This window comes from Erinaceus europaeus, chromosome 12 (genome assembly GCF_950295315.1).
Source record: "Erinaceus europaeus chromosome 12, mEriEur2.1, whole genome shotgun sequence".
Lineage (NCBI taxonomy): Eukaryota > Metazoa > Chordata > Mammalia > Eulipotyphla > Erinaceidae > Erinaceus > Erinaceus europaeus.
The window spans coordinates 90,289,901-90,312,130 of NC_080173.1; the positions used below are offsets into that span (position 1 = coordinate 90,289,901).

The 22,230-nt window shown below is 40.1% G+C and overlaps 1 protein-coding gene across 1 annotated transcript in view; it reads left to right on the top strand.

Annotated features, from left to right (window-relative positions):
• Positions 1 to 22,230, top strand: part of DNAH9 (dynein axonemal heavy chain 9) — a 340,864-nt gene that overhangs the window by 225,101 nt on the left and 93,533 nt on the right. The window contains exons 49-50 of the mRNA XM_007522773.3: positions 7,773 to 8,033; positions 18,036 to 18,461. Coding sequence (XP_007522835.2) covers positions 7,773 to 8,033; positions 18,036 to 18,461 — 687 coding nt within the window. The remainder of the gene's footprint in view (positions 1 to 7,772; positions 8,034 to 18,035; positions 18,462 to 22,230) is intronic.

A 22,230-nucleotide genomic window follows, 5' to 3' on the forward strand; every position in this document is an offset into this window, starting at 1 on the left:
AGCCTCTACTGATGTCTTTACCACTGGCATAATTTATATTACCTCTTTTAGCAAAGTGAGAGGCCTTCATTTTGAGTTGGAGCTTACTCCATCTGTCACTTCATTGTTAGAACCTGTTGTTATCCCAAATTCTGTATCCAACTCAGGTGTACTTATGAATGAAGATGAAACTTTTGAACTAAAGAAATGTTAACAAAAGACCTACAGGCCGCTGTCAATTTTTTGCATGTGGGGATTTACCCCAAATGTAAAGTTTCTTCAATCTGGAAATTTACATTTAATTTATCTTTAATTTCAAATAGTCTTGGTCTACCAAAATTCCCTGAAGTCAGCAGTTTAAGAAAACTTATGACGATGTCAGGATTCTTGGTGATAAGTGAAAAAAATAGCTCAAATTCACTTATAGAAATAGAAAGTTTCAAGAAAGAAAGAAGGAAAGGGGGGTCGGGCGGTAGAGCAGCGGGTTAAGCACAGGTGGCACAAAGCACAAGGACCGGCATAACGATCCCAGTTCAAGCCCCTGGCTCCCCACCTGAAGGGGGGTCGCTTCACAGGTGGTGAAACATGTCTGCAGGTGTCTGTCTTTCTCTCTCCCACTCTCTGTCTTCCCCTCCTTTCTTGGTTTCTCTCTGTCCTATCCAACAACAACGACATCAATAACTACAACAATAAAACAACAAGGGCAACAAAAGGGAAAATAAATAAATAATTTTTTAAAAAAAGAAGGAAAGAAAGAGGAAGAGAAAATTGTAGGGTAGTGCATGACAGATGAGAAAGAGGAGGGAAGGGGGAAAGTGAGAAGAGGAAGAGAAGTTTTTTTGAGATGGTATGACAATGTATCAGAATCTTTTTGACAGCAGCTGACCAAAATCCAGTTGAAGTTGGTTTAGTCAGTAGCAAAATAATTAACTACCTGTCTAATCAACTAGTTAATTAGTTGAAACATATAGCTGGAAAATCTAAGCTAGAACTACTAGATGTCTAATTTCAATAAACAACCCTCATGGCCCTATCTCATTTGGATTCTGTGTTGACTTGCAACCCAAGTATAAAAAGGAGTACTTCTTTCCCAGTAATGTCATCAAGTTTCTGGGTGAATCATCAGTAGCTTTAACTGGCCTTGATAAGACATTGGTTTGCCTATCATTGAGCCAAACTCTGTTACTTGAATATTCTCATTGGCCAATCCAGAATCAGAGAAAAATCACACAAATTTGTCTCATGCAAACTGTTGGGCTGCTGGATAAGTCATGACGCTTTTTGTGCTTTGAAAAACATAGAAATGTACATCATGAATTTTCCAACAACCCAACGTAAGAACCAAGAAAGTACAAATTTCCCAGAGGAAAAATCAAACTCTTGTTACCAGAACAGAAGTGAATATTAGTCCTAGGCAGACAGACACAATAAATGTCAACTATAGATGGCAGGTATCATCTAAGAGTCCAAATTCCAAGACTCTTTGAAGCCCTGAGATAAAGTCCAAATTCATATCACAAATAGGTTATTAAGAAAGACTATTTAAAGAGGCTGGGTGGTAGCACACTGGATTAAGTGCACATGGTACAAAGTACAAGGACCAGCTCAAGGATCCTGGTTCAAGCCCCTGGCATCCCACCTGCAAGGGGATCACTTCACAAGTGGTGAAGCAGGTCTGCAGGTGTCTATCTTTCTCTCCCCCTCTCTGTCTTCCCCTTCTCTCTCGATTTCTCTCTGTCCTATCCAACAACAACAGCAGCAATAACAATAACAACAATAAGGGCAACAAAAATAGGGGAAAAAATGGCCTCCAGGAGCAGTGGATTCATAGTGCAGGCAATGAGCCCTAAAGCTCTAGCAATAACACGGGAGGCTAAAATAAATAAAAAATTGAAAGAAAGAAAGAAAGAAAGAAAGGAAGAAAGAGAAAGGAAGAAAGAAAGAAGCAGGAAAAGTGTGGTCCAGGAGGTGGCACAGTGGAGAAAGCATTGGACTCTCAAGCATGAGGTCCTGAGTTCAATCCCAGGCAGCACATGTACCAGAGTGATGTCTGGTTCTTTCTCTCTCCTCCTATCTTTCTCGTGAATAAATAAATAAAATACTTTAAAAAAAAAAAAAAGAAGAAGAAGCAGGAAAAGAAAAGAAAGAGTATTTAAGAGACCGGGTAGTGGCACACCTGGTTGAGTGCACATGTTAATGTACCAGGACCAGGATTCAAGGCACCAGTCCCCACCTGCAGGGAAGTTTCATGAGTGGTGAGGCAGTGCTACAGGTCTGTCTCTCTCTCTATCTATCTATATCTATCTTTACCTCCTTTTTTTCCTCTTGTTTCCTCTCTGTTTCTATCAAATAAATAAAATATTTTTTAAAAAGAAAGATTTATCTAGGCTTCAGCTCTCCTATTGATTGTATAGTTCTACTGATTATCCTGGGTTTCCTCTTCCTCTGGAGTTCTGGCAAGATGGTTCTGGGAAGCTCGGCCTCTTGGTTTTTATGTACCTGGTCCTTGAAGAAGACTGGGTCTCCTGTCACCACCTTCTCGCCCCACTATTTAGTTAGCATACCCCCAGTTACCACATACACTATTTACAGAGCCATCAAGACTTGGAGGAAAGGGTCTCTTCCATATTTTTGGACTCTCCCTTTTGACCTTTCTATCCCAGTTTGGGAGAGTCTGCATAAGAAAAGAGCTATAGTATGTAATTCCAGTGCTTTTAAGTAAAGGAGAAACATAAGGGGGAAAAATGTAACCTATTTCAATTCCCCGTTCTACTTCAAAAGCATCATAAAAATAAACCTGAGTTATGCCTTTGTTGGAAGCGGCCTAATTCTGACTGGCAGGACCCTCGTGTCACTTCGTGTCATAACTTAAGAGCTATAAAGCTCCCATGCACAGAGCTGTGATTATGTACCTTGGGCCTGAGGTCATAAACCATATCTGTAATCAACAAACAACAATAACTAAACAAATTAAAAAAAAAAAATCCTCAATTTTCCCAAATCGCCTAAGATTTTAAAAGGAACAAAAAGTTACTGGTGTGTTTGCTGACTGGAGTGATTACATAGTTCAATCATTTTGATTTACAATTGCATCTTTTTGTCCTTGTAGAAATAACTCTCTGAAGCTAAACACCAAGAGATGGAAATGGATTAACCTTTCAACACAGGGATATAAGATACATTATAGGGAGCAGGACCCCATTTGAGGTTAATGCAGTCTCAAGCTTTCTATGAATACACAAAATTAAAGAGCATTTTTTTCTACTTTCCTTTTCTTTTGATCTGCTACGAAATGAGAATTATCAGCAGAGTCTAAGACCCTGTTGTATTCTTCCCCCTTATGCATTTTGCATCATAAAGCATTTGAAACTGTTTGACATATTCCAGGAACTCAAAAGTAATCTTTGGTTGGTGCATGAAATAGACTTCAGAAAAAATAAGAGATGAGAGGTCACTCTGAAGTGTAAACTTTATTGGCTGTACTGCAGATTTACTTTCCAGAAATAAATAGATCTGCATCTTATCTTTGCATTGAAAAGTCATAACACTAGGCCAATGATTTTCAAACCATAGTGTCCATTGGAATAATCCCAAAGTTCTGTTAAAACAAGGTGACAAGGGATACCCGGGCAATAGCAACACCAGGCTACACACACATAGTACAGAATGCAAGGACCTGTGCAAGGATCCTGGTTCATGCCCTTGGTTCACCACCTGCAGGGAGGTCACTTCATAAGCAGTGAAGCAGGTCTGTAGGTGTCTATCTTTCTCTCTCCCTCTCTGTCTCCCCTTCCTCTCTCAATTTCTCTCTATCCTATCCAATAAAAAAAGTAAAAAAAATAATAATCTAGGAGCAGTGGATTTGTAGTGCCAGCACTGAGCCCCAGTGATAACTCTGAAGGCAAAAAATCAAAAAAAGCAGGGGGGCGGGTCATTCGTTAGCTCAGCGTTTTAAGCACAGGTGGCGCAAAGCACAAGGACCGGAGTAAGGATCTCAGTTCAAGCCCCCAGTTTTGCACCTGCAGGGGAGTCATTTCACAGGCAGTGAAGCAGGTCTGCAGGCATCTATCTTTCTCTCCTCCTCTCTGTCTTCCCCTCCTCTCTCCATTTCTCTCTGTTCTATCCAACAGCGATGACAACAATAATAATAACTACAACAACAATACAACAACAAGGGCAACAAAAGGGGAGAAAAAAAAAGGCAACAGACTCATCACCACAATTTCTGATTGAGTAGGTCTTTGGGCCCTAGAATTTGCATTTCTAGTAAGTGGCCAGGTGATACCACAGCTATGCTCTAGGACTAGACTCAGAACCACCAGACTGAACTGAAATGGAAACCATTGATTCCTCTCCAGATGATCAGAGAAATACCAGAGAAGGTTTCTCCGATCCTTTTATTCCTATTGCTCCGTTACTGCCTCCCAAATGGAAAGAATTCAGAGACTGGATGGATCTTTTGGATTCTTTCTTGTTGTTCTCCATCTACCAGGTCATCTATATCTTATGAGAAGTGTGGGGAAAAAAGAAGTGTGAAAAAAAAAAAGAAGAAGAACTAAAGACTAACTAAATAATAATTAGTACAGACGACTCTGTGAGTTTACAAAAGCAGAGGAGTAAACCACATCATTAGTGTCTGGCAGAGATGAAAATGCAATTAGAGAACTGGAAAAAATTGATAGTGGAAAAAAGAAAAATTCCTAGATGTGCCCTGATTGGAGATTGTGGACCTGAGGAAACTGGAGATAGGACAGCTGGAAACTGGATTTCCTATAGGATTGACTAAGTTTTTTGTTGTTGTTGTTTTGTTTTGTTTTGTTTTTGTCTGTGCTTTACCACTCCAGACCATTGATTTCAGATAGAGAAAGAGACCACACAGGGCCCAGGCAGTGGCGCACCTGGTTAAGTGCACACATTACAGTGTGCAAGAACCCAGATTCAAGCCCCTGGTCCCCACCTGCAGAGGGAAAGCTTCATGAGTGCTGAAACAGGGCTGCAGGTGTCTCTGTCTCTTTCACTTTCTATCTCTCCTTCCCCTCTAAATTTCTCTCTGTCTCTATGTAATAAATAAATAAATAATATTAAAGAGAGAGAAAGAGGCCACACTACTGAAACTTCTCCTAGTGTTTTGGGGGCCAAGGCCTTGAACCTGGGTCACCAGCATAACATAGTGAGTTAGAAAACTATAAGATAATAGCGGTATAATTCCACACCATTCCCACCACCAGAGTTCTGTGTTCCTATCCTCCTTCAACTGAAACTGCAAGTTTTCCCAAGGTCACATATATGGGTTGACCCTATACCTATTACCCACTTTTATTCACTTCTGTCCACTTTAATTCCTTTCTAAGTTATGCTGACACCTATTATTACTTCTGAATGTCCTTCCTTTTTCCTCTTCCTTCTCAGATAAGCAAAACAATGCCTGACTTTTTCTGTTCTGTTTTCCAGATTCTTGTTTGTTTGTTTGTTCTCCAGATTCTATTCCCTTTCAGTGGTGGTATGCAAACAAAGATTCCTGATGACAGCTAGTCCAGGTCCTGGTAGAATTGGGCTTTAGAGGCCTTTAGTCATCCTCCTTTAACATTTCCTCCCTGTGGGAATATGGACCAAAATGCTTTTGAGGGTGAAGGAAAGAAGGAGTTCTGGCTTCTGTAATTGCTTCTTCTAGATATGACATACTCCAAACCTGTCTCTATATTTCCTTAGTCAGGTAGGGCTCTGGAATGGTGAGTTTCCAGGACATGTAAAGGATTTTTTTTGTTTTGTTTTGTTTTTGTTTTATTTATTTATTATTTAAGAAAGGATTAATTAACAAAACCATAGGGTAGGAGGGGTACAATTCCACACAATTCCCACAACCCAATCTCCATTTCCCACCCCCTCCCCTAATAGCTTTCCCATTCTCAATCCCTCTGGGAGCATGGACCCAGGGTCATTGTGGGTTGCAGAAGGTAGAAGGCCTGGCTTCTGTAATTGCTTCCCCGCTGAACATGGGCGTTGACTGGTCGGTCCATACTCCCATTCTGCCTCTCTCTTTCCCTAGTAGGGTGGGTCTCTGGGGAAGCTGAGCTCTAGGACACATTGGTGGGGTCTTCAATCTAGGGAAGCCTGGCCAACATCCTGATGACATCTGGAACCTGGTGATTGAAAAGAGAGTTAACATACGAAGCCAGACAAATTGTTGAGCAATCATGGACCCAAAGTTTGGAATAGAGGAGAGGAAGTGTTAGGGGGGTACTCACTGCAAACTCTAGTGCACTTCTGCTTTCAGGCATATATTTTGCAGTAGTTTACGGATATATGTGAACATATGCTCTCTCTCACAGAAACTGGTGTATATCTAGGTTTTGGGACTTTGTTAGAAAGTGAACCACCTGAGATGAAATTAGAGTATACTATGAAAGGAAAGGTCTCACCCAAGTAATGAAGTTGAAGGGTTGCCATTCCACACGTGAAGTCTCTGGACACAGTCTGAAGTGAAGCATGTTGAGGTGGCAATCTTGCGCTGGTTAGGTTGTGATTGGCAGATGCAATATTATTTGATATGGATTGGGAGATGCATACGGGAAAGTGGGCCCTATCCAATGGTTCCAGGACTGGGGGAAGTAGAGGCTCCATAGTGGAGATGTGAGGTTCCTGCTGTCTTAGGGTTCAAAAAGACAATCAGTAGTTAATGTTATCATGTAAAGGATTTTATTTTATTTTGTTTCCCAAAACATTGTTCAAATCTGACTTATGGTGGTGATAGGGATTGAACCTGGGACTTCTGAACCTCAGACATGAGAGTCTCAAAATGGACATCTTCCCAGATAAGCTCTCTTGTTGGCCCATAGTGATAAAAGGAATGAAGTTATCAAATATTAATGAACTCCTAGTTACTTGGGAAAGTTATTACAAATGTTATTTGGATTGCTATAGTAGCCTATTTTTACATATAGTCTGGAATTGTTCATGTATTCCATCTTTGATAATGCACAGTTGCCATTCCTTTTGTGTATCTTGCTAAAGCCTTGTCAACTCTTAATTGATCAATTTCAAGTAAGTGATAATGACTTTATTAAGGGCCTACAGTACACAAAATATTATGTTGCATTAGGCTGTATAAGACATAGCACCAGTATCAGTGATGAATAGCCTAAGTCATCTGGGCATCAAGGAGAAGGTCAAAGTTCATGTTACTAAGAATCTTATACCCCGTTTACAATAGGGGAGACAGAAAGAATTTTATATTCCTTTCCTTTCCTAGCTTTTCACCTTTTATTTATTTATTTATTTTCCTTTTTCATTTAATTTAACTTTCTCTTATCTTATTTTGGATAGAGAAAGAAAAAAATTAAGAGGAAAAGGGAGATAGAGAGGGGGGAAAGAGAGAGATGCAGCACTGCTTTACCACTTGTAAAACTTCCCATCCTACAAGTGGAGGCTAGGGATTTGAACACTGTAATCTATGGGCTCTACTAGGTGCACCACCAGCCTCCTATTTTTTTATTTATTTCTCATAGAGACAGAGATAAATTGAGAGGAGAGGAGGAGACAGAGCAGGAGAGAGACAAAGAGACACCTGCAGCCCTGTTTCACTCGTGAAGCTTTCCACCTGCAGGTGGGGACCAGGGGCTTGAACCTGGCTCCTTGCGCACTGTAATGTGAGCGCTTAACCAGGTGCGCCGCCACCTGGCCCCAGCTTTGTACCTTTGCATTTGAAATTCAGCTTCTGCTCTGCAGGCTCAGACTCCAAGGGTCATGCCGCAAGTCCTTTCACTTCCACTAAGTCCAGCACTTCTCCACCACAGGTAGATGATCTGAAAACCAAGCTGGCCACCCAGGAAGTGGAGCTGAAACAGAAGAATGAGGATGCAGACAAACTGATTCAAGTGGTGGGCGTAGAGACTGACAAAGTGAGCAGAGAAAAGGCCATCGCGGATGAGGAGGAGCAGAAGGTGGCCCTCATCATGCTAGAAGTGAAGCAGAAGCAGAAGGACTGTGAAGAAGACCTGGCCAAAGCCGAGCCGGCACTCACTGCAGCTCAGGCAGCTCTCAACACCCTCAACAAGGTAGGACGATGACCTGCCAAGCCTGCTAATCCCTTATTCCTCAGAGGAAGAAGCACGCCTCCTCCTCCTCCTCCTCCTCCTCCTATAACTCAGAGACAGCTTGCTGTTTCACAGAGAAGCCAGGGCACCGCTCAGAGGGCTAACAACTCCAGTTATCACTAGGTTTACTCATTAAGAAGAGAATGGGGGGACTGGCGCGGTGGCACACCTGGTTGAGCACACACGTCACAATGCGCGAGGACCCAGGTTCATGCCCCCGGTCCCCCCCCCCCCCGCCTGCAGAGGGGAAAGCTTTGCAAGTGGTGAAGCAGTGTTGCAGGTGTCTCTTCTCTCTCTCTCTCTCCCTCTGTAACTCCCCTACCTTCTCAATTTCTGACTGTCTCTACCCAATAAATAAACAAAGATAATGAAAAACATTTAAAAGAAGAAGAAAATGGAATGAGCTCACTCATGGTCAGATGTTGAGAAATAAGAACAGAATGGGGAGGGGGTGATTGTTGGCACACCCGGTTAAGGGCACATAGTACTATACACAAGGACCTGGGTCTGAGCCCCTGCTGCTCATCTGCGGGGGCCGTGGGGGATGCTTCATGAGCGGGGAAGTAGGTCTGCAGGTGTCTTTTTCCCCTCTTTATCTCCCTTTCCCCTCTCAATTTCTCTTTGTCCTATCAAATAAGATGGGGGCAGAGAAAGAGAGAGAGAAAAAAAGGAAGAAAGAAAGAAAAGAAAGGAAGGAAGGAAGGAAGGAAGGAAGGAAGGAAGGAAGGAAGGAAGGAAGATGGCCCAGGAGTAGTGGATTCACAGTGTCGACACTGAGCCCCAGCAACTGGAGCCAAAAAAAAATAAAAGCAGAAAGTGGAAACACAAAAGAGAACTTGAATGGAGTTGGGTGCATTGCATCAAAGGACTCTGGGCACTGAGGGTGGGAATTCAGGTCCTGGTGCATAATGGTGAAGGAGGACCCAGTAGGCTGGGTTGAGAGTGTTTTGCAGAAAACTGAGAAACATTACACAGGTACCAACAAGTGTATATACTATAAACCACTAGCGCCCCCAATTAAAAAATTTTTTAAAAAAAGAAAGAAAATAAACTTCTATTCAGACTGGCTATTTGTAAGACTCCACAAACAACCGGTGAAACCTTAGAGATGATGAGTCGTAGAACCAGTCAGGACAAAAGAGCTCACCTGGTCCAGCTTCCTCACTCCACTGATAAGAAAGCCAAGGTCCCAAGAAGAATATTGACTCCCCTGCAGACACAAACTCTTAACACTAGACCCAGACTTGAATGGATATCTTCAGAATCCAAGCTCCCAGCTATGTGTCCATAATCATTTTACCCATTATGTGCTTGCTATAGGGCACATTACTTTTGGAAGGCTTTATGAAAATGTTTAAGATTGTGTAATGGTTATACAAAAAAAAAAAAAAAACTTGCACTCCTGAGACTCCAAGGTCCCAGATTCAATTCCTAGCACCACCATAAGCCAAAACTAAGCAGTGCTCTCAAGGGGGGGGGGGGGGGGGAATAAGGAAATTATAAGATCCATATCTAAAATAAGATGTTGGGTCTAAAATATGAAACAGTAATTTACAAAGTCAAAGTTAGCACATATATCAGCACGTATGCCAGCTAAATAGAATGTAAGTTACATAATCTTTTGATAGAACAAGCATGACTTGAATATGGTCATAACGGTTCTTTTTAGCCTCTGTTTGAATTTAATTTTAAGGGGACATATGGTTAGCCTTCTCTCACAAATCCTACCAGTTCATAATCAATAGTGAAATCCATAACAATAGTGGGAGAAGTTGTTAGTGGCAGCTAGAGTTAATGGGGGCATGTGTTTTGCTATAAGCCTGCACTTCCGTTCGAGTTTGCAATCACTGTGCATACATTTATTTTAAAGGAAATAGAAAATTAACTTGTTCAGTGGCTTGAGAACACAAAGGAGGGAATGGTTAACTGCTTTGCCAAGTAGAAACTAAGGAAGGAAAAACCCATGAAGCAAGGACAAGTATTTTCTGAAGTGGAAAATGAAATAGAAAAAGGGTCGGGAGGTAAGACACCCGACTGAGCGCACATGTTACAATGTCCAAGGACCCAGGTTCGAATCCCCAACCGACACCTGCAGAGGGAAAGCTTTGCAAGGGGTGAAGCAGGTGCTGCAGGTGTCTCTCTCTTTATCCCTCTTTATCACCCTTGCCCTCTCAATTTGGAACTGTCTCTATCCAGTAAGTAATTTTTTAAGTATTTTTTTTTAAAAATGAAGGAGAAAAAAAATCCCAGGAAGGAATAATGTTTACAAAGACATTAAAAATAAAAAAGAGTATGGTGTGTCTAAGGGTGTACACAATTAAGTCTCTCAGAAAGAAATATAGAGCTGATTCTCAATAAGTGTTCTTTGAGCAAGATTTTTACCAATCCTGTGGCATCACTAAGAAATTTCACTGTTGACCAGCATTACTATGGACCAGTATCTACATTCTGCAGGTTTCAATGTATGAGTAGGTGCTATGTAAACATTTTTTAATATATTTATTTATTTTCCCCTTTTGTTGCCCTATTTTTTTATTGTTCTTGTAGTTTTTATTGATGGCGTCGTTGTTAGATAGGACAGAGAGAAAGATAGACACCTGCAGACCTGCTTCACCACCTGTGAAGCGACTCCCCTGCAGGTGGGGAGCCGTGGCTTGAACCGGGATCCTTACATGAGTCCTTGGTCTCCAGGCCACCTTCGCTTAACGCGCTGTAATACTGCCCGACTCCCCTATTTAAATGTTTTTTTTTTAATTTTTTTATTTATAAAAAGGAAACATTGACAAAACCATGGGATAAAAGGGGTACAACTTCACACAATCCCCACCACCAGAACTCTGCATCCCATCCCCTCCCCTGATGGCTTTCCTATTCTTTAACCCTCTGGGAGTATGGACCCAAGGTCATTGTGGGTTGCAGAAGGTGGAAGGTCTGGCTTCTGTAATTGCTTCCCTGCTGAACGTGGGTGTTGACAGGTCGATCCATACTCCCAGCCTGCCTCTCTCTTTCCCTAGTGGGGAAGGGCTCTGGGGAAGTGGAGCTCCAGGACACATTGGAGGGGTTGTCTGTCCAGGGAAGTTTTGTCGGCATCATGCTGGCAACTGGAATCCTATCCAGAGAATCCTAGATCACAAGCCGCTGCTTGTTGGAGCTCATGCCAGAAGCTGCCTCCAAGTCACCATCTTGGCTCTGCCCCCCGTTTAAACATTTTAAGTGCCCATTTTGATGGAGTAGATGGGTCACACTGTACCAGACTACGTAGTATGAGAAATATTATTGTTCCATGAACCCAAGCATCTCGGAGTAACCTCAACCTCCTTTGTATTCATAGGACTCTGCTATTTAAGATATTTAAGGACCACTTCCCTGTTTTCTTAACAGTTTTCAAAGCTACCAATAAATCTTCAGTCAGTACATAAAGAGGACTTATAAATCTGAGTCTGCTCGTAATTCTCTGCACATTTTAAGTCTCTGTGTCAGCAGTTTTATTTCACGTTTGGAGCTAAACTAAAGTAAAGCCAGGGAAGCTTTTCCTACCTTTGTTGAGGAATGGTTTAGCTGGTGATTTCATGACCTTTTCCCTCTCAAGTTACTTGCAATTTCCTATTTATTTACTATGCATTTTTGAGTGAATTTTATTTATTTACTTATTTGTCACCAGAACTATTGTTGGGGCTCAGTACCTGTACACCAAATCCACCCCTCCCTTTTTTTCATTCTTTTATTGATAAGACAGAGAGATTTTGAGAAGAGTGAGGGAAACAGAAAAGGAGAGAAAAGGATTGGCATTTCCAGCACTGCTACACTGTGCATGAAACTTCACCCCTGTACCACTACCTGCTCGCTGTTACAGTGGATTTACTTTTATTATACTAATAACATTGGTAACATTTTTGTTGTTAAAATAACTCAGATAATAGTGATTCTATACTGTAAACACAAAATCACCCTAATTTTTCAGTTCCAATACTCTTCCAAGAGAGAATTCTTGCAGTAACTTGAGTGTAGCTAGTCCAGCAACGTTTTCGATGCACTTATATTTTCACAATGCATGTGTAAATTTTATTTTATATGTAAATAACGATATAAGTTCATATAATAAGTTAATGTAACATGATAATAATATCACAATGAAGTAAGTTGGTAAATAAATTTCACAAAGTCCATTTGGGAAATAAGATGTCTTCATGACAGAGCTTATGCCAAAACTTCATTTATTTAATGCCTTGTAGTGTTACATACTAGAATTTGCTCTGTTTTACATGTATTGGTATTTGCTTAGTTTCTTTTGTATCTAATACAAATATTATTGTACGTATATCTTTACTGCATATGTGCAAATATGTATATGGATCATATAAACAGTACAGTTGTTTGGTTGAAAAATACAACGTGTGAAATAATGTATCAACTTCCCCCAGAGATACAGACATCCCAATCTTTGGAACCTTGAATGTTATGTTTATATGACAAAATTAACTTTTAAAAAATTTTATTTATTTATTTAATACTGAGTAGACACAGAAAGAAATTGAGCAAAGTGAGGAAGATGGAGAAGGAGAAAGAAAAACCCACCTCCGCAGCCCTGTTTCACTGCTCGTGAAGCTTTTCCCCTGCAGGTGGGAACCAGGGGCGTGAACCTGTGTCCTGGCACACTGTAGTGTGTGCGTGTGCGCGCTTAACCAGGTGTGCCACTGTCTAGCCTCACAAAATTAACTTTGTATATGACAGAGAGTTAGGACTCTTACTATAAAAGATGACCCTGGATTATCCAGGTGGGTTCTAAATGCAGTTACAGTGGGTCTTAGTAGAAGGCCAACCGGAGATATTAATGTAAAGATGGGCATGGTGGGAAATTGATGGAATATGAGGCCATGAACCAAAGAATGAGGCCAACCTCTAAAAACTAAAAAAGGTTATGAGACTGACGCGCTGCCTACTGTGCTAAGGAGGCAGTTTAAAAAAGGTAAGAACTACAAGAAAATTAATTCATGTTCTTTTTTCAAATTTATAGTAAATTGTTAGGTAATTCATTACAGAAGCAAAGTGAAAATGCATATAAACAAAATGCTATTTTAATAAAAGTGATGCCAAACTTCTATGTAGAATGATCATTTTGTTTACAATTATGAAAACTCCACTCCCTATATCTTTGCCATTAATTAATACTATACTAATCTGTATTTTCTTCAGTAGAAGATCAAAATTAATAAAATGTGGAAGCAATTTTAATGCTAATTGGCTGAGAACCTGAAAACTTTTTCAAATGCTTACATTTCTAATTTTGTTCGTTACTTATTCAAATCTTTGACCATTTTCTTCAAAGACAATTTCCATTTTTCCTACTGATTTCATTTGTTTAATGAATTTTACTGTTAATCTCTAGCTGCGTGAATTGTAAATATTTTACTCTTGTGACTAAGTTAACAGATAATATAAAAAGCAGATTGTGCATAAGGATCCCAGTTCGAGCCCCCGGCTCCCCACCTACAGGGGAGTCCCTTCACTAGTGGTGAAGCAGGTCTGTAGGTGTCTCTCTTTCTCTCCCCCCTCTCTGTCTTCCCCTCCTCTCTCCATTTCTCAGTCCTATCCAACAACAACAAAATCAATACCAACAATAATAACTACAACAATAAAACAACAAGGGCAACAAAAGGGAATAAATAAAATTTTTTTTAAAGTAGATTGTATAATCAAACAATTTTTTAATTATTTCCAACAGCATTTCTTAAGTCCTTCATTGTATATGCTTCACTGAGAAAAAAAGGAGCATGGGAAGATAAAACCTTACATTAACATGAATTGTGGTGTAATACATTTATATTAAATAGTAATTACGTGTGGGTCAAGTGGTGGTGTACCCAGTTAAGTCACATGTTCCAGTGAGCAAGGACCCAGCTCCCACCTGCAGGGGGGTTATTTCACAGACGACGAGGCAATAAGTGCTGAAGGTGTCTCTCTCTGTCTCTTTCCCTCTCTATCTTCTCCTTCCTTCTTGATTTCTCTCTGTCTGTATCTAATGAATAATATCTTTAAAATAAATAAGAAAATAGTAAGTCAGCAACCAACAATTTATTCAAACAACAACATGCTTATCAAATATTAAGATTTTCATGTATTAGACTACTCAGATACAACCACCAATGGATCAAAGGAGAAAATGCTGTCATCATGTTGAAATGTCAGAATAGCACTTAGCATGCTCCAACTTCCAATCCTCATTAAAACTCTCAGTAAAGCAGGAATAAAATGATGGTTTGTATATTAGTCTAACAGATGTCAACCAATCTCAATCCAAGAGCACAGCATTCTACCTAATGATAGAACATTAGAGGCATTTCCATTAGTAAGGAAAAGGCAGAATAATCAGCCCCTTCTGTATACTATTATTAAAAAAAACGTTGTCCTAGAATATCTAGCCAAATAAATGATAAATGAAAATAGTACTCTTGTAAATGTTGTAAAATGACAGGCAAATGTACTACTATTCATATATACCATAAAAATACAGTAAAGCAAATGAAAAGGAAGGAGTAAGGGCTCATTACAAAATAATTTGCAAAGCTGAATGGCTTTCCTAATATCATCAGTAGCCATTTAGAAAATATAATATTTTCAAAATAGAAACCAAAACATAAGATAGGCACAAATAAATGTGTTGAAATTATGTGAAGAAAATGACACATCTTTGTTAAGATCACTAAGTGAGAGGTGAATATATTTCTACACCAAGACTGTGTATGAAATACTCACTATTGAGGGGTCGGGCAGTAGCACAGCGGGTTAAGCACACATGGCGCGAAGCACAAGGACTGCCTTAAGGGTCCTGGTTCAAGCCCCCGGCTCCCCACCTGCAGGGGAGTCTCTTCACAAGCGTTGAAGCAGGTCTGCAGGTGTCTTTCTCTCCCCCTCTCTGTCTTCCCCTCCTCTCTCCATTTCTCTCTATCCTATCCAACAACAACTACAACAATAAAACAACAAGGGCAACAAAAGGGAATAAATAAATAAATATTTTTTTAAAAAAGAAATACGCACTATTATAAGTATTCACGAATCCTCAGTTTAAAAGTTAAACATGAGTCTTATTAAACTCAAATTTCATTTTTGATTTGTTTCTCAAGCTGTTGAAATGTCCCCTCATTTAACAAACTAGAAATGATCTAATAAGCTAGCTAGACAATAGCATGGAGTTGGCTAGATAAGTTATGATTCATCTGTCTGAGTTGACAGATGTATGCACTTTATTTTAAATTATATCTTTCCAAAAACAATAGCAGGACAGAGTTGGAGATAGAATGTTCATGGAAATCTTGTTTAGAATGCCATAAAACAGATCATCTCACTAAGAGGTGGAAACAAGGACAGAAAGGAAAAATACAAAGTAAAACTTGGACTGGGTTTGATATATTCCATCAAGCAAAAAGACTGGTGAGGGAGGGTCAAAGGGGGGTTAAGCTTCTGAGGTCCTGTTACATCATTGTGGACTGGGACTTAGGCTGTGGGTGAGAGTGTTTGGCAGACATCGGTCATGAAAACTGTACCCATGTGTTAACAACTATATAGCAAACCATTAACCCCGTGATAAAATTATTTTAAAAGAAAAAAAAAACACCGTAAGCAATTGGTGCTGTGTATCTATGTGTATATGGATCAATCAACTATATATTTATTAATATGTCTATATTCATTCATTCTTTGTTTTCCATGCCTGGATAAGGACATTTTGTTTTCTTATTCTTCACATCTCTCCTGTCCTGACTGAGTGACCCATCCATATCAGAAGTTCTGTAACTGGAAGTAGGTCCACGCTATTCTCTGTAAAATGCAAATATAAAGACTAGAAGGAGTTACACGGAAATAGTAACAATGAACTATTTGGATTGCTAAATTCGATTTCACTTTCATATGTTTTAATATATTCTTGTACGCTGAGCATACTTAAGCTATCTTAAAAACCAATATGTATTTTTTTATTTTAATTTTCTCATCGTATTTTTATTTTATTTTAATTTTCTGGTTGTATTTGTTCCTTTTTACTCTTTGTCAGGCAGTGGAGTCCAACCTGACAGGTGTGTTAGTACACTTCCCACACTTTGCCTCTTCCTGACCTTGTTGGGACCCAATGTGAAAATAGTTTAAAAAAAAAAAAAGAAGAAGGAAAATGGACCATTTCCTAGGCAGTTTTATTAGGTTCTAGAACTATTCCTCCTGACTGATAGACTCCCAGATCCAAGAACAATACAAATTAATTTTGCACAGAGATATGATCTTAAAATCAACCCCCCACCCATCCAGTTGGCAAAAGCAAATGCTTTTGATTCCTTTGATAATCGCAAGCTACAAGTCAACTTCATACACATTTATGACCTAATTTCACTTACAGATTCATGGATTCCCCCTACTCCCAATTGACATTTAAAAATACTAGAGGTTGGGTGGGTTTGGGTGGTAGCACAGTGGATTAAGTGCACATGGCCTGAAGCATAAGGATCCTGTTTTGAGCCCCCAGCTCCCCACCTGTACGGGGGGAGGGTCGCTTCACAAACAGTGAGACAGGTCTGCAGGTGTCTCTCTCCCCCTCTCTGTCCTCCCCTCCTGTCTTGATTTCTCTCTGTCCTATCCAACAATGATAGCAATAACAAAAATAATAATAACAACAACAATAAACAAGGGCAACAAAAGGGAAAAAATTGTCTCCAGGAGCAGTAGATTCATAGTGCAGGCAATGAACCCTAGCGATAACCCTGGAGTCAAAAAAAAAAAAACTACTAGAGGTTGGAACATGTAAGTGACTTGCTGAGGTTAGCCTTTTCACCCCTATCTCTTGTTGCTTTTCTTTTCTTTTTCTTTTAATTCCCTCCAGGTTTTTTTTATTTTATTTATTTTATTTATTTATTCCCTTTTGTTGCCCTTGTTGTTTTTTTATTGTTGTAGTTATTATTATTGTTGTCGTTGTTGGATAGGACAGAGAGAAATGGAGAGAGGAGGGGAAGACAAAGAGGGGGAGAGAAAGACAGACACCTGCAGACCTGCTTCACCGCCTGTGAAGCGACTCCCCTGCAGGTGGGGAGCCGGGGTTCGAACCGGGATCCTTATGCCGGTCAATTCCCTCCAGGTTTATCGCTGGGGCTTAGTGCCAGCACTATGAATCCACTGCTCTTGGCAGCCATTTTTTTTTCCATTTTATTGGTTTGGGACAGAGAGAAATTGAGAGAGGAGAGAGAGATCAAAAAGGAGAGAGAAAGAGAGAGACTTACAGACCCGCTTCACTACTTGTGAGGCGTCTCTCCTGCAGGTGGAGAGCCGAGGCTCAAACCTGAATTCTGCTTTGGTACTGTGTGAGTCTATCTGGTGTGCCACTGCCTGGCCTCCTCAACTATCTTTCTGAAGCCAAGTGAAACTTGGAGCAAAGGACAAGCACATGTGTTTACACAGAGACAGCAATTGCATAGGTTATGCCTGACTTTCTGTGTGAATTGGTTCGTGGCAGAAAATACCACTTTGCTATCAGAACAGTCAAAAGTAGTTTGAACAAGCTCATAGAACAAAGCAGTTTAATTAAAAAAAAATTAGCTTGCTTACAGTCCTAGTCACTTCAAGATGGAAATTAATTTATAATAACCTTATCTTTTATTCATGGCACACTGCATATTTCAGAGTATGTTAGCATCCTTATGTTTGGCAGTTAAATGTAAAATAATTGTGTTTCTAATGGGCTGCAAGTCAGTTAAAGTGCTAAGAGTAATAGCTGAACCTCAGCTAATCATTTAGAGAAGTCTGCCGTCACCAGGGACTAACTTTGGCTTCCTTTTGATGAGTCATGATATGTAAATTTCCCAGATCAGCTGCAAATTTCAAAAGCTGCCCTTCCAGATTGAGAACTCCAAAGCCTAGCACCATGAGTGGCCACCGACAAAGAAAGCCCACTCATTTTTCTCTAACAACCTCTTCCTCTTTTCTCAGACCAACCTGACAGAGCTGAAGTCTTTTGGTTCTCCTCCTCTGGCTGTCAGCAATGTCAGTGCTGCGGTGATGGTGCTAATGGCACCGGGAGGCAAAGTACCCAAGGACAGGAGTTGGAAAGCTGCTAAAGTCACCATGGCCAAGGTGGATGGTTTCCTGGACTCCCTGATCCATTTTGACAAAGAGAATATTCATGAAAACTGCCTCAAAGCCATCAGACCGTATCTACAAGACCCTGAGTTTAATCCAGACTTTGTGGCCACCAAGTCATACGCAGCGGCAGGCCTCTGCTCCTGGGTCATAAATATCGTCAGGTTCTATGAGGTGTTCTGTGATGTGGAACCCAAACGCCAAGCATTAAGCAAAGCCACATCAGACCTTACCACTGCCCAGGAGAAGTTGGAAGCCATTAAAACCAAGATCGCTGTAAGTGAAGCCCTCCAACTTCATACATGGGTCCTGCTAGGCTGCCTCTAAAACATACAGTCCCTAGTGGCCACTTTTAAAAGAGAAGCAAGAAAAACAAATCACTATGAAAAACCTCCTGATTTCTCACTATACATGCTGTATAGTTCAAACAAGACCAATGTGCACTCCACCATAAGTTGACTCTTTCATTCTTGTCCAATATGTTCAAAACAGGTTTTCCCAAGATGTGTCACTTTAGAATTTATTTATTTATATTTATTTATCTTTACAAGAGCACTGCTCAGCTCTGGCCTATGGTGGTACACGGGGGTGGGGGGGGGGTGGGAGATTGAATCTGGGACTTTGGAGTCTCAGGCATGAAAGTCTTTGGCATAACCATTATTCTATCTCCCCTGGCCAGTGTGTCACTTTGGAACCTAGATTACTTCAAGCTGTTGGTAGAATCTTGCAGACTCACAAGAAACTTTTCTTACTATTCCCTTAATTATGTACAGGAATGAAAATTAGGAGTATGACCCAAAAGGTTTTTTTTTTTTTTTTTACCAGATGTAGTTTTTTTTTAACCAGAGCACTGATCAGCTCTGGTTTATGGTGGTATAGGGGATTGAACCTGGGACTTCGAAGCCTCAGGTATGACTGTTTGCATAACCATTATGCTAGCTACCCCTGCCCATAGTCTTTCTTTTTAAAAACAACTATTTCCCTTTTATTTTTAAACTTGGTAAAATTGTATTTATCTGATAGAGACAGAAGTCAAGAGTGTTGGGGAAATAGAAACAGAGAGCGGAAGAGAGACTTACACAGCACTGCTTCACCACTCCAGAAGCTTCTCCCCTACAGGTGAGAACTTGGGTCCCTATGCGTGGCGACACATATACTCAGCCAGGTTTGCCACCATCAAGCCCCCAGAGATAACCATTCTATTGAAGAAATTTGTCATGCAAGTCCCCTCCACTCTGTTTGAAGCCCCAGGACTCTATTTCACTTCTTAACTCAGAATATATACTCCCATTTTTGTCCTCATTGGCTTTAAAATCCATGTGCATATGAGTTCTCTGTCCATTTTTTTTTAGTTAAATTTGCTCTGTTTTCTTACTAATGAGTCTAATTCTTCGATTGAAGAATCCAGAAGGATAAAGGAAAATTACCTCTCAAACTCTATACAGTTCAAAAAAAAAAAAAAGAAAGAAAAGAAAATTTCTCTTTCTCCCTTGAGAAAAGATGTCTCTAATAGACAGTGTTATTCCTGCGGCCAGCAATTGTATTACTAGCCACAAATAAATCTAATGTTTTTCATAAGATAGTTCAGAGCAAAGAGTCAAACTTGAAAGCCTTTATTTCCCTCCATTTGAAAGTAGATTCTAGCTGCCTTATTTTTACCTTTTTTTTTTTTACCTGTTATCTTCAGTACCAGCCAACACCCAACTCATTCTCCAACAATATGGACATTGGAGTCTGCTAGGTGTGGTTTATGATCTCTGTTTTGTTTTATGGGATCTTATAAAGACAAGTTAGGATGAGGGCATGGGTCTTTAACCATTAATTATGAGGGTTGTTAGAGTGTATTACCTTCTGTTGATATTTTAATTGTATTTTCTCCACACAGGATGGGGTCTATGGTAGTAGTCTCAGGTTGAACACCTATTTAGAGAGACTCTCCTTGAACTTTACCTTTGTCTTTAATATGGATGCAATCAAAAAGAAAGATAGAAATCTGAACCCTGTAGGACAGTATAAGCAGCTAAAAATCCCTTGACAGACTTCATTTCCAACCTGTTGTAAAGATTTACCAACGTGTGACCTTTAGAAAGATCTTGCAAATGCCCACATTTCAGTTTCCTGAGGTTAATAAAAAAAGAACACAATGCCCCGACCTCTATGAGACTGCTATGTGGGTAAAAGGAGAAAATACATCTAAACGCGCAAGTGCAGAACTTGGACCCTAGGAACACAGGAAGGTGCCACCACCATTATGGTTCCAGTAACCATTCTTTTCTTGCATCCTGCTCCTTTCCTTTCTTTCACTCTATTGTGCCTTCACATGCAAGGAGAAGCTCTGATCATCTACCAGTACTATTGAACTTCTGGTGAAGTTCTATCCAAAATATGTCCTGGTTTACTCAGTTCTACACTTGCAGCTGAAGCAAATAAGATCTTTGTTGTAAATTGATCACAATGATGAAAAGGGGTTGGCAAATTCTGAAAAGTAAGGCACATGATTCGTGTTTTATGGGTTTATTGATTGTTCGAATACATTCAATGGCTAAAGACAGTAATTCAAAGTTCCCTGTAGTCAACGTTATGAAGTAGGGAGACTTTGACAGAGCAAGTAATATTCTCTTAATGTTTTTGGAAAGTGTAAAACAGTGATAATCACCATAATAATGACCTCCTCCTTCAAGGAAGATCAAGTGCAGAACATTTTACCATTCCTATGACTATTGGGGTGGGGTGAGTAGAGAACTGATAATTTTCATAATCTTCAGTCCCTCCTGGAAAAATATTACTAGAGAATCTTTACTAAAGTTATTTTAACTAAAGGAACAGTTGGTGCAAAGGAAATGTTTATACTTTTGCAGTAACCAACATTCTTCACATGACGGGCCCACTCAACCTATGAAAATAGTAAGAATATCTTCAAATATATTTGACTACCTTAGGGTGGCTCTTGTTTTTTGCCAGACAAATTTTTGAAAAACATGTATTTGTGCTTTTAACAACCCATTTTTCACTTATCTGTGTGCTTATCAACATTCCAAGAATTCGGACGTTCTACCACTAGCACAAAGATAGCTTAACATTCATGCTTAATGTGGAGGCTCACCCCAGGCAGGGAAAGTCACCACTATCTTGTGAACCAATTTATATTGGTTTGTTTGTTTGTTTGTTTATTGTCTCCAGGGTTATGCACTACATATCCACTGTTCCTGATGGCCATTTTTTCCATTTTTATTGGCTAGGACAGAGAGGAATTGAGAGGGATTGGGGGAGTTAAAGAGGAAGAAAAAAAGACACCTACAGATCTGCTTCACCACTTGTGAAGCGACCCCCTCCCCTTGCAGGAGCCTCCCACCCCCAGGGACTCGAACCAGGATCCTTACGCGGGCCCTTGTGTTTTGTACTATGCGTGCTTAACCTGGTGTGTCACCGCCCAGCCCCTCCTGTGACCAGTTTATACTGTCTTTCTAGCTTTTGCTTATTTAAATGTCTGTCTCTGTACTATGATACTGTGCTGGTATTATGTCTGAGGTATCTTATTCAGGCAGTGGACTTTCTGCTGGGCAAAACTCTTTAAGATTTTCATCCCTCTGCCTTGCCAATGTAATTATGGTGACTATTTTTAGTTGCTGTAACATTTACTACTTGTTCTGTCGCACTGAGGCAGCTTCCTTAAAACCACCTTAGTTGCCAAAATGAAATTATCTTTTCCTCTAGCTCTTTCCCCTGCAGTCTACCTCTTTTCAATCTCTTACACAAAGACAGAAATAATCTCCCAGGTGAATGACTCACATGTTCTGTCATGGGATCCAGAAAGTTTTCTCTTTCCTTTTATTTTGCTTCCCTTTCATTACTTCCTTTGCATAGTCTCAATTACTTTTTAAGTTATTCATCCAACTCAGAGTTCTGTCAAGTTAGCTTTTGCACACACACACACACACACACACACACACACACACACACACACACACCAAGACCTTTCAGCTTTTCCTCCCACCAAAGTGCTTATCAGTCTTGGAGACTAAACACATCTCACTGCTTTCTTGGG